The sequence below is a fragment of the Garra rufa genome, unplaced genomic scaffold, assembly GCF_049309525.1.
Source record: "Garra rufa unplaced genomic scaffold, GarRuf1.0 hap1_unplaced_002, whole genome shotgun sequence".
Taxonomy (NCBI): Eukaryota; Metazoa; Chordata; class Actinopteri; order Cypriniformes; family Cyprinidae; genus Garra; species Garra rufa.
Window position 1 is genome coordinate 12550861 of NW_027394277.1, and position 17569 is coordinate 12568429.

General features: G+C 36.5%; 1 protein-coding gene across 1 annotated transcript; it reads left to right on the forward strand.

The window, feature by feature from the left end:
* The first annotated feature begins 1195 nt into the window (after positions 1 to 1195).
* Positions 1196 to 17190, forward strand: LOC141305426 (proline-rich transmembrane protein 1-like). Its single transcript, XM_073832527.1, has 4 exons — positions 1196 to 1433; positions 5464 to 5822; positions 7187 to 7378; positions 9786 to 17190. The coding sequence occupies exons 1-4, from the start codon at positions 1415 to 1417 to the stop codon at positions 9960 to 9962; spliced, it is 747 nt and encodes a 248-aa protein (XP_073688628.1). The 5' UTR covers positions 1196 to 1414; the 3' UTR covers positions 9963 to 17190.
* The last annotated feature ends 379 nt before the right edge of the window (positions 17191 to 17569 follow it).

The window sequence follows — 17569 nt, forward strand, 5'->3', positions numbered from 1 at the left end:
TTTTGTACAACTAAAAACAACTGGACGCAGATGGAGACCGGAAGCCAGACCCAAAAAATGTACGTTTTTACGGGAAAAATAAGGTGGATAATATATTATCTCACAAATACATCGCCATTGTGACTGTAACAGTCAATACAGGCCACCTTTTCATATTAATAAAGCAGTTTTTAGATTTGTTAAAAAGATGTAAAACTGCATACAACCCAAAGTGCTGTAAACAATGTGTGATTGTAATATTATGTCAATAGTAACGTTAGCTAATGCCAAGCTACCTCAGTTTAATTGTAACAATTATAGAAGTAGTTCACTTTCAGAACAAAAATTTACAGATAATGTACTCACCCCCTTGTCATCCAAGATGCTCAATTATGTATTTTGAGTAAAACATTTCAAGGTTTCTCTCCATATAATGGACTTCTATGGTGCCCCCAAATTTGAACTTCTAAAACGCTGCTTCAAAGGGCTCTAAACGATCACAGTCAAGAAAAGAGGGGTCTTATCTAGCAAAATGGTTGTTTTCTAAAAAAAAAAAAAAAATACAATTTATAAACTTTTTAACCTCAAATGTTCTTCTTGTCTAGCTTGGCAAGACAAGCGTTTGAGATTAAAAAGTGTAAAGTTGTAAATGTTTTTAGAAAATAACCCATCGTTTCGCTAGGTAAGACCCTTCTTTTTCGGCTGGGATCATTTAGAGCCCTTTAAACCTGCATTTAAACTGCATTTTGGAAGTTCAAACTCGGGGGCACCATAGAAGTCCATTAAATGGAGAGAAATCCTGACATGTTTTCCTCAAAAAGCACCATTTCTTTACGACTAAAGAAAGACATGAACGTCTTGGATGACATTAGGGTGAGTACATTATCTGTAAATTCTTGTTCTGAAAGTGAACTACTCCTTTAATAACGATGGTACTAGAGTTTATCTGAAACTAGTTACCTTGGTAACCATATTATTGGGCGGTTTTAATTTATTTTTTGGTTTCTTCATTTCTGTCTCTTCATTTCTTAGTTAATACTCTTTATTAGTTTTCGTGTTTTTGAAATTAATTATATTAACGTGATGCTGTAGTGTGGTTCTGCTGTCTCTTTAAGACGCTCTGGTTAATTCAGTGTAACTAGATGCGTTAGTTGAAACCTGTTTTTCTGCCGCTGCTGCTGATGCTGTGGATGTTGCAGTGTGACCGTGGAAAAAAAGCAGCAACAGACATCCCGTCGCGTTTCCATTCCCAGAGAACCGGGGCTTTACACGGCATACATCAGGATTACCATCTGAAGATGCGTTATAATTAGCCTGGAGAAATCATCAGCATCGTCTGTTGTGATCTGACACAAAGACAGACGTCCTGATTGGATTTGGGTTTTTATTACTGGAGGGACAAACTGAACATCTTCGAAACGGATAAATAAACACGATGTCGTCGGAAAAACACGGTAAAAAAAAATGTCTATTTTAGTATTTGCTTATACAGCACAGCGAATTAAATCAGTTCATGCAGCTGGACGACTCATTGAAATCAAATACGTTTGTTTTAAAGTGAATGAGAGACTATCATATTAAAGCGCTATTATACGCCCATTCATGATTTTTTTTCATTGTTCATCCTTATTTCATCTATATATAGTGTCGTATATTCAGACTGTGTGTCAAATCCTAGTGAGCTCCCTAGGTAGGCGTCAAAAGCGCGTAATATAGTAGCGTGCGGCAGATTTGCCTGTTACAGTCATATGCTACGCATTTTGGGCATCATATGCGCCTTTCGAAGAATTAAAACTACCAGATGATCTTTACAAACGCTGTCTGTGTAGGCAGCTCACTGTATTTGGGACACAACCGCTCTGTCCATAATTCTTTAGGGTATAGCGGTCGTGTTGAACATTACATTATACATTATAAACGGCTGTGTGGAGTTTCATCAAATGAGAGAAGAGGCACATAGCTATATGTGTGGTTTAAAGGGTGTTGTATGAGGCCCTATTTCAGGCATCAGGTCCCTTGGGTCCGTGATTCACCGTGCTGTGCGATGGAGGGCCCTAAATCACTTGCATTTTAACGCAGATATGGTTTAAATATGAACCTTTTGGATTAGATTAGCAGTAATCTTTTTTAAGAGTGAAAAAATATTTTTTCAGTGTAATGAGTCAATGTCTTGCAATCTTGTAAGCAGTACATCCTTCATGTCTTTGTCAGCCATTTAGACAAAGAATAAAAGTATATTTATGAGTCATACTCAGTGTTCAATATACCTAATCTGCAGGATGTTAGAAAGTAAAGAGAATGCAAACAGGATTATTTAAGGCAAGGTTATTTAAATATGCACAGTACAGAAAATTATGCATTTCACTTTTCCCCCCTTCATACTTATTAAATATGAATTGCAGTGCCTGAAGTCCTCCTATAGTATCCTGAACTCTATATGATGCTGGCATTCTGAAGGATTACATAATGATCTAGTCGCTCACACAAAACACACGCTGAACTCAACTAAACTCTCTTGAGTGACATAGCTGGTATAAATCTCATTAATTCTTTATTGTGAAGGGATATTCCAGGTGGAATACAAGTTTAGCAATAGTTTATTTGAATTTTGTTTTCATTCAGTGATTGTTACCTGATGGTATATGCTTTTGTTGAGACCATCAGCTGTTATTTTAACTCATTTTTTAATGAATAGTTTTACAGTGGAGGTCCTGGCAAAAAAAGCGACTTTTCCTATGATCCTGCAAAAAAAACTGCAAATCAGAGAATCGCAGCAAGCAAATCAGGCCAAAATATCTCTGCAGGGAACACTCTCAAATACTTAAATATATATACAGCATTATGCAGTTAAACAATTTAAATCAATAGTTTTATATAGAGCCATAATTTTTATTTAGATGATGTCTTTTGCAGTGCTTCATGGCATTGTTCTTTCCCCCATTAAAGCCGTTAAGTACACAGTCGCCTTTCCTTTGTCTTTTTTTGTTCTTGTTTCAAAAACCTTTTGCTTCAAATCAAATATTGTAATATTGTGATTCACCTCGTAGCTGGTTGGTTTGGTTCATGGCTTATAATTTAAAGACTTTTTTTTAAATCCCGTTGATGATGACAGAATCTTCAATTTTTTTGTGAATTGTGAGAAATAAAAACAGAATTATAAGATAAAAATGCACAATTTTCTCACAATTGCAAGGTTTTATGTCGCAATTCTAACTTTTTTTAGATATAAACTCGCAATTGTGCATTATAAAGTAAGAATTGCGAGATATAAAGTCACAATTCTGACTTTTTATCTCAAAATTGCATGATGAAGTCACAAATGTGAGAAATAAAGTCAGAATTGTGAGATAAAAACGTGCATTTCTGACTTTTTTTCTCACAATTGCAAGTGTTTATCTCGCAATTCTAACTTTTTTAGATATAAACTCACTATTGTGAGTTATAGTCACAAGAGTGAGATATAGTAGAGATATAAAGTCACAATTGGAAATTTTTTCTCAAAATTGCATAATATAAAGTGACAAATGCGAGAAATAAAGTCAGAATCGCAAGTTTATATCTGGCAATTCTGACTTAACTCGCAATTGTGAGTTTATTTCTCACAGAATTGTGAGATAAAAACTCACAATTACCTTTTTTATTCAGTAGTGGAAACCGGCTTCCATAGTATTCACACTAAGAACTTAAAGGAGTAGTTCACTTTCAGAACAACAATTTACAGATAATTTACTCACCCCCTTGTCATCCAAGATGTTCATGTCTTTTTTTCTTCAGTCGTCAAGAAATTATGTTTTTTGAGATAAACATTTCTGGAAATTTCTCCATATGAAGGACTTAAATGGTGCCCCAATTTTTGAATCTTCAAAATGCCGTTTAAATGCAGTTTAAATGCAGCTTCAAATGGCTGTAAACGATCCCAGCTGACGAAGAAGGGTCTTGTCTACCGAAACGTTCAGTCATTTTCTTAGAAAAATATATTTTTATATACCTTTTAAGCACTGAAACTCGTCCAGCACTAGGGCTTGTAGTGCGCGTTCCCGACTTTACGTACTCACGTCGAAAGGTCACGCGTGACGTATGCGAAACTACAGACCCAGTGTTTACAAAGCGAACTTGAGAAGAGAGAAGTGCAACGCAATCAAATACTCTTTAGCAACAAGGTACAACATAAAGTACAATGATGTCGGACGACTTTGAAGCTGGAGGAGCACATGAGATGGAGTTTTCACCGTTTCCTACCTTTTTGAGCCGGAATACACAGATGATGAACTCTGTCAGAGAGAGAAAACTGCGACAGCCGCGGCGGCGACACAAGCCTCGGGCAGACCGCGTTCAAACGAGACGAGATGGTGGTGCAAGTGTGGAAAATGCCAGCCATTTCCAGCGGAGCAGGAATCTCAGTGCTGTCACGACTGGACCACATCTGTTCCACTGTTACAAACAATCGGCGAGTAAGGTGATGGGACTGCTTCAAGCATTCGCTGCGTTGCAGAGCACGGTGGACGCAGTACGTAAAGTCGGGAACGCTCACTACAAGCCCTAGTGCTGGACAAGTTTCAGTGCTTAAAAGGTATGTAAAAATATATTTTTCTAAGAAAATGACCGAACGTTTCGGTAGACAAGACCCTTCTTCGTCAGCTGGGAATGTTTACAGCCATTTGAAGCTGCATTTAAACTGCATTTAAACGGCATTTTGAAGATTCAAAAATCGGGGCACCATTTAAGTCCATTATATGGAGAAATTTCCAGAAATGTTTATCTCAAAAAACATAATTTCTTGACGACTGAAGAAAAAAAGACATAAATATCTTGGATGACGGGGGGTGAGTAAATGATCAATTGTTGTTCTGAAAGTGGACTACTCCTTTAAGACTAGACCAAGACCAAGAACTAAAGATATAACTATGAATACATCAGCATTCACACCACCGGATATAATTTATTATAAGCAGAAGCTGCAGCTTTGTTACCTGATGCTTTATATGCTTGACATTGTAATAGTTGGGTGGTTACTGATTGTTCATCAGCTTGAAAAAACTTCCTCATAGTGATTCCAATTAAATCATTCTTCTGTCTTGTTATCTTTATAGCTGTCATGTAGGGCTAGGCCGATAAACGATATCATATCGAATCGCGATAAAATTTATGTTAATAACGATGATAAGCTCTAGACATTTTTTGCTCGATATGGATTAATCTAAGAGCCAATCACACCGCAGAAATATGCGACAACAGCCAATCAGCGTGCAGCGTGCAGCGTGCGTGTGCACGTCAAAGTACAAAGTTCATTTCCTACCGCACTTTGCAAAGCAAATTTAATTGCCCAGCCCTACTGTCATGTGAACTTCCCTATTTTCATAGTATTAGAACTTTATCTTTATGGTTATAGTTACTGTCCTTAGTGTGAACAAACATTTACTCTTATAAATAGTTGTCTGGCAGTCTGTATTTGTGGTGTATGACTATGTTTGTGTCACGGCTCAGGATTGGAGGAGGCAGCTGGGAGGCAGTCCATGTCTCAGCCGATGATGCAGATGGCTCCGCCACCCTATCTCCCCACCCAGGACCCCAATATGCCCCCACATCCTCCTCCACCTGGCTGCACCCCACAGCCCAATTACCCCCCTCCGCCTCCTCCACCCGGATCAGAGGGGTACCTGCAGGAAACCCAGTTCCACTGCGGCACCCTCGGGCCCCAGGGAGCGCCAAACGGATACCCGGTGCAGACGCACGGACCAGTAGGCACCGTCCCTCATCCCCCAGTGGGCTACATTCATCCAGGATACCCCCTCCAGCTGCAGCCCTGCACGGCCTACGTGCCCGTCTATCCCATTGGCACAGGGGTGAGTGGACAATAATTTAAACTGCACAGAATAATCCAGATGAATATGGGCCATTAATCTGAATTGGTCCAAAATGCTGTCCCACAATCAAAAAACACATTTAAAAAGCATTTAAGTATTTAAAATTGTAAGATATAAAGTTACAATTCTGACTGCTTTTCTCAAAATTGAGTATTATAATCTCACATTTGCGAGAAGTAAAGTCAGAATTGTGAGATAAAAACTTGCAATTCTGACTTTTTTCTCACAATTCGGACTTTTTTAGAGATAAACTCACAATTGTGAGTCATAAAGTCAGAATTGCAATATATAAAGTCACAATTCTGACTGCTTTTCTCAAAATTGCATGATATAAACTCACAATTGCGAGAAACAAAGTCAGAATTGAGATAAAAACCTGCAATTCTGACTCTTTTCTCACAATTCTGACTTTTTTAGATATAAATTCGCAATTGTGAGTCATGAAGTCAGAATTGCAATATATAAAGTCACAATTCTGACTGCTTTTCTCAAAATTGCGTGATATAAACTCACAATTGCGAGAAATGAAGTCAGAATTGTGAGATAAAAACTTGCAATTCTGACTTTTTGCTCACAATTTTGACTTTTGTAATTTTGAAATTCGTCTTTTGGTATAAAAAGTAAAGTTTTGCGAGAATTGTGAGATATAAACTCGCAATTGTGAGTCATGAAGTCAGAATTGCAAGATATACAGGTACAATTCTGACTGCTTTTCTCAAAATTGTGTGATATAAATCATAATTGCGAGAAATAAAGTCAAAATTATGAGATAAAAATGAGCATTTCTGACTTTTTCTCTCAACTGCAAGTTTATATCTCGCAATTCTAACTTTTTTAGATATAAACTTACTAGTGCAAGTCATAAAGTTAGAATTGTGAGATATAAAGTTACAATCAGGACTTTTTTCTTGCAATTGCAAGTTTATATCTCGCAATTCTGACTTTTTAAAAATATAAACTCATAATTACGAGTCATAAAGTCAGAATAGTAAGATATAAAGTCACAATTGGGACTTTTTTTCCTCAGAATTGCATAATATATAAACTCACAATTGTGAGAAGTCAGAATTGTGAGATAAAAACTTACAATTCTGACTTTTTTCTTGCAATTGCAAGTTTATATCTCGTAACTCATAATTGCGAATCATAAAGTCAGAATTGTGAGATATAAAGTCAGTATTGTGAGATAAAAACTCGCAATTCTGACTTTTCCATTTTTTCAGTGAAATAATGCCTGTCTAGTACAATAATGTCATGTCCAGTAAAAATATAGGAATTATGCACCTGAATTGTGCACCAGTTAAGCTAAAAAATGGCCTTTCCTGTCTGTTTGTTTTCCTCAGGCGCAGCCTTACATGCCCAATGGTGCACCTCATCCAGGTGTTGCCCCCGGCCAGATGGCCATGCATATGCCAAACGGCATTGCTCTGATGGAGTCTCGCCGTCCTCCTCACGACTACCTGCCCATCGCCGTCCTCACCACTGTCTGCTGCTTCTGGCCCACAGGAATAATCGCCATCATCAAAGCTGTGCAGGTAATTGAGTCTAGACAGAGCTCTGATGCTCTGATGCCAGCAGGGCTGGGATATAAATCAGCTCACGGATATCATTTGTGTTTCATGCATGCTGTTCCCTCAAGTGAACTACTAAGAACTAAACACATGTTCATAAAACCATTAGGTAAATGGTTGCATTTCAATAGCTGTTTCCATCACCCTGTTTTTATGCGCATTTTGAAGCATTGCATCAGAAACGAGTGATGGAAATGTTGAATTTAAGATAAAAATCCCTTAATTCATACCAAATAAAAAGTATGCTAGCTCGAGGTGGTTTTTGACTTGTGTAAAAAAGGGTTAATGCAAATAATGGGAGATGGAAACGCATTTGCTGAATAAATTCCTCCATGCGCATCAAAAAATCATGCGACTTTGCACTATGAGACGGCAAGCTGACTAACCAGCAGACTGATCTTGTTCCACAGCAGAATGTTGTTATGGTCATTCTGTATAATTGTATTGCCTCCCAGAAATGTCTTACATGACTGAGTTCCTAAACAGCAGGTATCCGCCTCCAAAAGCAAAGACCGCAGTTATTTAGTTTGAGGCGCAAGTAACTGTTATATATGAAAATGATTATATTCAGTGGCTTCTCCTACTTTTCTTAGTGATATAGTTTAGCGGGAAGTGATGATTTTGTTCTCTTTGATTTGTTGGATGGAAATGATGCTTATTCGCAAATCTTAGATATTTTAATTCACAACTTTGGATGGCATTATCTATGTTTATAAACGATTTAAACACAATTGGACTTTTTACATTAAACAATTTCATTTAAGGTGAGTTGTTAAGTTTAAGATACATTTAAATTTGCTGTGAACAAGTATTTTATTCTACCTTTTTCTGGGTTTTTACAAAAAAATTTTTTGGTTGTATTTGTTTACACAGAACATTTGCTTTTAACAGGCATTTTGTCATTTTTTTAGATTTGCGAAATAGGATTTTTTTGTCATATGTCTTTAGTGGCTGCAATTCAAGGTGACAAACGATTTACATCATTTTGATCAGTCTTTTTTTTGTATCAAACAATTACATTTTTAATTTAATTTAATTTTCAGACTTGGTGTGAAGAAGTATTTTATTCTACATTTTTTTTTTTTACCAATGTAGGATTTTTTTTTGGTCATATTTGTTTATTAGTTGATTTTCATTCAGAATTTAATTTATTTGATTGTTTTGACATCAGAAACTTTAGTGTACTGTACAATTCAAGGTGACTGATGATTTACAAAAAATCAAAAAATTAGTTATTTTTTTTTGCCTCAAAAAATTTTATAATTTCATTTAATTCCTTTTAAATTTCAAACTTGGTATGAACAAGAATTTTATTCTACTTTTTCTTGATATTTACCAAAATATGATTTTTTTGTCATATTTGTTTAGTGGTTGATTACAAATAATTTACCCAGAATTTCATTCAGTTTGGTTGTTTCGACATCAAACAACTTAATTTAGTGTATTAATTTAATTTCACACTTGCTTTTTGCTGGCATTTTATCAATTTTCTAGATATCTGTTAAATAGTATTTTTTTTTTTTTTTTTTTTTTTTGCGATATGTCTTTAGTGGTTCCAATTCAAGGTGACAAACGGTTTACACTAATATTAATTTATTTCATTTTTTAGCATCAAACTATTTAGTTTATATTTATTTATTTTTTATTTGCATCAAACAATAACATTTTTAATTTAATTTAATGTAATTTTTCAGACATGGTGTGAACAAGTATTTTATTTCTACATTTTCTGGATTTTTACCAAAATAGGATTTTAGTTTTTTTAGTCATATTTGTTTAGTAGTTGATTACACAGATTTTCATTCAATTTGATTGTTTGACATCAAAAACATTAGTGAACTAATTTCATTTCACACTTACTTTTAACAGAAATTTTATACATTTTTTTTGTAGATATCTACTAAATAGTTTTTTTTTTGTGATATGTCTTTAGTGGTGACAATTCAAGGTGATAGACGATTTACACAAATTCTTTCAGCCTCAAAAGACTCAAGAATGTAATTCATCTTGGCTTAAGTTTTGACATTAAACTTAATTTAGTGTACTAATTTAATTTCACACTTCACACTTTTTTCTACATATCTACTAAATAAATAAATAAATAGGATTTCTTTAGTGGTTCCAATTCAAGGTGACAAAATTTCGTTCAGTTAGGAATATCTGGATATCTAGTAAATAGGATATTTTTGTTCTATTTGTTTAGTGGCTGCATTTCAGTCTGACATTGTATTATCAAAGTTTACAATGATTACACATAATTCTGTTCAATTAGGGTTTTGCTTAGCATCAAACAGTGCAATTTAATGTAAATTTCAGATTTGTTCTGAAATTTTTTCCTAGATATCTACTAATTAGAAATCTGTCTGTTCAGGTGCGTACTGCTGTGGCTCGAGGTGACATGGTTACAGCAGAGATCGCCTCGCGCGAGGCACGTAACTTCTCCTTCATCAGTCTGGCGGTGGGAATCGCCTCCATCGTGCTCTGCACCATACTCACCGTCGTGGTCATCATCGCCTCTCAGCACCACGATGACGACTGGGAGCCCTAGAGAGCCCAGCGCGGGACGCACCTCCCCATCCTGACCCCAGGCCATCATTTCAGTCGGTATTCTGCTTTTTCTGTCACACGGCACAGTTCTGACGGCTCAAGACACCACATCCTAATCTGCAGCTGAAAATACGCTTTTGCAGCCATTTGCCCATGTATTAGTTACAAGATAGATTGACGGTACGGTACATCAGAGTGTGGGGAACTCACATTAACCTACCTTAACTCTTCCTGTTTCTCCTAAACAAAAGCCTGTGTTAGATCAATAGTTAGAAATATAGCGTACTAAAGAGTCAGGTCAGGTGTGCTATCATTTGCTCTTGAAATCTGCCAAAAATGTTACTTTTTAAAAGAAACACACAAGTATTACAGGAACATCATTTTGGTATACTTATGTCTTTTGATGTTCAAAACATTCCGTCTATTATTTGTGCCATTTATCTGTTTAGAAAGACAATATATTTCTTTGCAGGGTAAGTTGACAAACTTAGTTACTGAAAGTGTGGAACAATTGTGTTTTCAATATAAGTATTGAAAAGTGTACAATAATGTATTGAATAAGCCGAAAGATTGGAATGAGTTCCAATATAGTAGAACTGGAATTTCACATTTCATTTGCCCAAAGGAATTTCAGTTGTGTTGTTCAGAAGAGTGTAAACCAGTATTGATTACTCAGTGGTTTCTTTGTTGAAACCCAAGGCCAGAAATCTACTCTACGCAGTACATAAACACAGATGCAAATGCTTGGTCAACATGCAGTTCTGCTGTACATATTTAAAGTTAGTAATGCTCCAATAGGCAAATTTAAGTTTTCATTTAGCTGAAAACTAAAAGTCTGGGTAATTCAATTTGGATAAAAGTTATTCAAACAGTAGAAGATAAACCAGTCATAATAAAGGTCTTCAGAAACAAGCCTTCTCTCCATATTTTAGCTAAACAGATTTTACATACATTACATTATGCTTGTGTATGACTTTTGGTTTACCTGTTTGTTGTATCTTAGGGCGTTCACACTTGGCGTCTTTTTTCAAACCGCCAGCGTCTGTTTTACATTATAACCCTATGGAGTAAACCGTATTTTCAAAAAAGTCTGGAGCGCTTTTTTAAACCCCACCGCCGGTGTCTTTTTCTGCAGCTCAGAGTGTCTTTTCAAATTGAAAAAAGTTGAACTTTTCTGAAGAAAACACCCTACATCAAGCGCTTTTTTGACAGCTGACCAATACAGCTACACCTGTTGTTTCCATAACAACAAGAAAAAATGGAAAAGGTGCCGTTATATAGACTTGTATTTTATTGTTGTGAACCGGATTCGCCTCCCCGTTACCTTCAAAACCCGACGTGCAGCGTTGCTAGCTTCTTGAGCCGCACATCGTCATGAACAGTTGCGCCGTTGCGCTTTGGGCGTCCCTTTTTCGAGTCCGGAATCGCAGACCTTTCCCGATCGCGCCCCCCCCCCCCCTCTCTCTCTCCCACTTCACTTCCTGTCTAAATAATGTCCTATCAAATAAACGGCAAAAATGTCAAAAAAAGAAAAGAGCCAGCTTTCTCTTTTATCGACATTTCTGCTCCACACATAGGCTACTGTTGCAGCCGTTGTTATAGCAACAAAAAGACGCCCTCTGCTGCAAGGCGTCCAGATTTTTTTGCAACTAAAAAAGACGCCAAGTGTGAACAAGGCCTTATACGACCTACCCTCTAGGAACGTTTTTTGCAAGACGCGAAATATGTACCAATAACTACATATCACTGCAGATTCCTACAGAAATGAATACTAGAAGCAGTAAAATAGTGAGCACTTGTAATCGTTTCATACACAGTTATGATTGCAGCACTTTCCAGACGTAACAAGCTTGCTCGGTAGCTCAGCCGGCATGAAATTGGACTTAGAATGCAGAATCTGAAACAGCATGCTTGCGATTACATTTTTACGTCACATTTGCTTTTGTTCGTACTATCGAGTATGTTTAGGTGTACTGCAGTTGTTACGTCATTTTAAAGCGTCACAGAGCATTAGGCTGCATGTCCACCAAAGTGTTTCTGTTTTTTCAAGCCTGCCATATTTTTTCAGCGCCTCATGTTTTTAAACGCTTTTTCGCGCCGAGTGTTCGGGCGTGTTTTTTTTTTCTCATCGAAGAAAGTTTAAATTTAAGTAAAATGCTGCGCTCATCACTAGGCGCATTTCCTTTACAGATTTGCACAAAACTTTGGCGGTATTTTATAAATGTCGATTAAAAAGTTGCGAAATGACGGCATTTCCATTAACCGTCGTTATGCGACTAAACCGTACTTTTTTCCTCTCGCGATAAGTCATGGCAACAGATTTTTGTGGGATTTTGGCTATATTTAATCGAATGTGACCTGTAAATGTGAAAAACCTGTTTCCATTGCTGTTTGTTTTTGCACAATTGACGCAGTTCAATTAGGCGTATTTTCAATTCGCAGCCAAAAAAGTGCTCAAAGCTGGGCATTTCCAGCAAAGTGCTTGGCATTTTTAGCTGACAAAAAAAAACAAAAAAAAAAAAACGCTTTGGTAGACACACAGCCTTAGTGTTATAGCACCACTTAATGGACATTTCAAGTGAGAACGTCTCGGTTACGTATTGTAACCCTCGTTCCCTGAAGGAGGGAACGGAGACGTCTCGTCCCGTCGCCGCGGCTCCTGTACCACCGCTGTACGGCCGGGCCTGTCCCAGCTCCTCAGCGAAACCTTGATGATGCATGCACCTGCTGCGCGTTATACGCTCACGCTGTGATCAGCCGCAGCTGGCTGCAATCATGCATGCCAATATTCATTGGCTCGTTTGTATACACACAAAGTAGATTGGTCTATCCAGGCGATATCCCAATTCGTCGGTCTCAACGAGACGTCGAAGGAACCGACTGATAGGGAACTGCAGTGACACGTACAAAACCAACATCGCATAAAATGTACCATATGTACATTCATCTGTTCTGGGGAAAAAACACTCTTTTAGCGTCACTGAGTGGACATTTCACATTGAATATGTCACGAAATACACATGCTAGTACATATTTTGCGTTTTGTGAAAAAGTTCCCAGAGGTATGTTTTCGTCATTACACTAGTTTTTATACAGACAAACGTGTGCACAAAATAGACACTGACACAGTCAACATTTAAAGGTTTCATTTGATTTCTCAGTTTTAATCAGTTCTCATTTTTACAAACGATATTGATTCTTAAATCCCAAGAATCGATCAGTGTAGCCCGTTTCATTTCATGAACAGAATATTTTAGCGCATCTCCCATCTAATCGCAATATGCTTTGTGCTTTGTTACTTTTGATATGAAACAGTGTCAGATTTCAAATTCTGTTCATTTATTACAGTATTCAAACTATAAATGCTGTTTTGGTGCTGTTTAATGTGGACTGTAGCATCTAGAAGAGAAGAGTTCAAGAGAAGTGGCAGCACAAAGCGCACGTCGACTGAATGTCTCCTCCGCTTTAATTCCGTTTTAGTATGAAATAAACATGAATGAACATCCAAAGGTATGTTAAAAAGAAAGAGTGCAACTTACTGAAATCCATATTCTGTCTCATGTAATCTTTTAATCAGTGTTTCAACCGAAATGGCAATATGGCAATGGCACTGAACCGAACAAAACCCGCTTATTTTGCTGATTATTGCTGCTGAAAATGGACATTATTGTCATGTTTTGGCCTGTACTAATCAGTTGGACCAGGAAAAACGTTTGAGGGGTACTATAGACTGCCAAAAGTTATAACAAATCAAGGAGAAGAGTTGAAAAAACTGTCTGAGGGACAAAGGTGTTTGTGCTTGGCCAAACTGAACCAGGATTTCCAAGAATCTTGACAACATTCGTGTTTGTTCTTATCATTTCCATTCCGGTAGGTTAAATATTAGGCTAATATCTTAATTAATACTGCTTGTACATATGTTTATCACCTATTAACTTTAGTTTGTCAAAATATTGGGCCCTTTCCTGCTTACTAAGTCCTTCTCGATATGATTTAATAGCTTCCACTTGTTTTTTTCTGTGGTTTAGACAGTGCAAATTAGCAGAACAACGTATTCAGTAGTAAATTAACCGTGCAACCCATGCTGATGTTTACATCTGAGTATCGCCAATATGGCCATGCATCCGGGTAACTGACCGAACTGTACTTTATGTACATCCAAAATAATCGATATTGAATTGAATCGCAAGCTTGCGAATCAAATCGTGCTATTTGTTTCAATACCAAGCCCTAATTTGTATTCCAGAAATGTTAAATTTTTGCACTATTAGTGGTGCATTTGCAGTTGAAAATGCCCAGCGTCTCATATGTTTAACTTCTATGTGAATGGCCCCTTATTTTGGTAGCAGGCTATAAGAATCATGACAATTTAACCAACTTGAACAGTCTCAGCAGGATTCTCAACAAACTGTTAGCCTGCCATGACAGTAAACTGACCCGAGAAGAAGACAGTTTATGCTCATGTACAGCAGCCCTTGTATTTTCGTATCATTATGAATTGAACATGTGAAAATAGCAAAAAGCATTTGCGTTCATGTACTTGCGTAGAGTAAGTGCTCCCAAGTGTCTTGTTGCAAACCGGTCTCGAATCGAATCGGGAATGTGTTCTAGGGTGAAATGACTGCTTCATTACTGACTTTTGTAAATTGGCTCTTCATTGACGGACGAAATGAGATGTGTGTGTTGTGAACTAGTGTATTATTTATTGTTTGAACTAAATTATTGTGTATTATAATTCTATATTTATTGAAATATGTAACCATAGGGTTTAACTGTTGTGCTGAAACATTTGGTTATCTCTCCTAGATAACAGTCAGTCATCATTGATGATTGCTCAGCTGGCATATTTTGATGAAGCATGTGATAATATGCACTTTTCTGCTCAGCAAGCAAGTAGCTAGTTTGTCTCACTTCTTTGTAGATGAGAGTGTAACTTGCTTCAAGTTCTGACCTCATTGAAACTCCTCACATGCTGCTGTGGGTTAGCTGTAGTTTGTTAGGTAAACGCATTTAGCACAATGGTTGGGTTTGCAATGTTTTAGATTTTTATTTTAGGACTTCAGTATGTGAATTAATCTTATATTGCTTTAAAAAATGCATCCATTTGTGCCATCCACTGACTGTATAATCTGTCAAACTCTTTTTTTTTTTCAAGCAAGGGTTCACCCAAAATTGAAAAGTCTGTCATTTTTTCACCCTCATGTCAGTCCATAAACCTGACTTTCTTTTTTTTTATGGAGCGTAAAAGGAGAAATCCACCAAAATGTTGAATATTCCAAAAAAAAAAAAAAAACGTTAAAAAATTGGTGTCAAATTGATTATGTGGCTTCACAAGATTTGGAATATAGTCTCAGAATTCTGTGTACTACTTTTATTTTCTATTATTATTTCTTTTTTTTAGCATTTGAAGCATATGATATGACCGAATGGTGTGGACAAATTTTATTTGATTTTATTATTTTATATTTTTAGCATGTGAAGCATATAATATGTATGGAAGCCCATTTCTGCCACTGAATACATTTAAAAAAAAAGCTTATTGCGACTCACAATTCTGACATTTTTTCTTAGAATTGCGTGAGACTTTTTTTTTTCACATTGTGAGAAATAAACTCACAGTTGTGAGTTATAAAGTCGCAATTGCGTGATATAAACTCGCAATTCTGTTAAACTCATTCTGTGAACATATCAGTCTTTTTTCCCCACAGAATTAGACTTTATATCTCTCAATAGTGAGTTTGTATCTCACAATTCTGACTTTATAACTTTATAACACAATTGACTTTATAACTCACAATTGTTTGTTTATAAGATGTAATCTTGAGATGTAATCTTGCAATTGCGAGAAAAAAGCTCAGAATCGTAAGATAAAAAGTCGCAATTACCTTTTTTATTTTTTATTCAGTATTTTATATTATATTATTTTCATTTTAAATGTTTAAGTGTGTGAAGCATGTGATATGCCTGAATTGTGTCGACTAATTTTATTTTATTTTAGCATGTGAAGCATATGATATGCCCAAATTTAATTTAATTTTATTTTAATTTTGAATTATTTATTTTTTTTAAATGTGTGAAGCATATGCTATGACTGAATTGTGTGGACTGATTTTATTTTATTTTATTTTAATTAATAATTTTAATAAAAAAGAAAAAGAAAAGAAAAAGTCATTAAGGTTTTGACCAACATGAAAGTAAAATAATGCCAGAATTCTCATTTTTTGATTTGATTCAGTGGATGATCTTTCCGCTAATGTATAAAGCTTTAGGATTTCTACATTTCAGGCTTGACAGTTGTGCCGAGAGTAAAATGTGCTTTTTTTTGTTTGTTTGTTTTAGTGAAAAACAAGAAGTACCACCAATTTTGATAAACAAATGTGAGAGATGAATGAAAATCATCTTTTGCATCCATTTTGAGCACTTACTTTCTGTCCTCTTCTGCCATGTCACTCAATTTGAAGTATTTCTTTTGCTCGTGTGATTTGAAGTGCGTCATATCGTTCTTTTCCTGCTCTCTATTTCTAATATCTTTCTGATCTATTTTTGAACAAATGACTTGCAGCATATTGCAAGTGTTTCACCGAACTGTGTGTTGAATGACTTCCGATGTATCGTTTCTACCTGTTAGAGGTGTGACTGCACATGGTCATGTTTATATGGGCTAGGCTGAAAAAATATGACCCTCATTTTCTAACTAAGAGAGCATAGTTTCAATAGAAATCCTGTCTGTTAATAAGACAAGCTTGTCCGATACATTTTATTTTGGTGTTTTAAAGTTGTGCAAACACTGTACAGTCGATGTGAACCTAGCTCCTGTTTATAATTAGCCCAGCAATATGCTTTTTCACCCAGTTGTGATATAAAGCAAATGCTTTATTGTTATAAACATGGCCACTGAGATCAGATTACATATAGTTACTGCACACGGTTTCTCTAAGTTTGTAAATGCGGTCGCTTTATTCAAGAAAGCCGCAAGCTCCTTTGTGTTTGTGTGCTTTTAGAGGTTTATTCTGTGGTGAATCTCACAAAAACCTGTCAGGAACATATTTCACCTCAAGTCAGTGGAAAGAGATGTTCATTTATTTTTCTTTCCTTTGATTTCGGATGTGAATTGTGACTCAGACGCAGATGTTTTTGTGAGATTTGCCCTCTTAATGAGACCAAGCATTGATTTGCTGTGTATGAATCCAGTGATTTGAATTAAAGAGGAATACCTGGTTGTGCAAGAATCGATTGTGTTGCGTTTTCTCTGCCTCTCTCTCTCTCTCTCTCTCGTGTTTGGCCCTTTCTTTTTGTCTCAGAGGTGCTATTTATAGTTGCCCTGTTTTTTCCTTCTCCATCTCTGAATCTTTTTCCCTTGTGTCACTGGAGCCACAGTGTATCTCCACATCACATAACTGATAATCTGATAGGAGGGCGCCAGTGCCTCATAAAATCCTCTCATTTACATATTGTATCTATTACGTGGTGTACAGTAATAGCCCAGGGGCTGCAGCTCTTCTCAATCTGTGAGGGCATCTGTCGCTCTGTGGATCAAATTCAATATGATGCCTGGCCGTCACAGTGAGGGGGTGAGGATGGCTATCTGAAAGCTTCAGGATGGCCGTG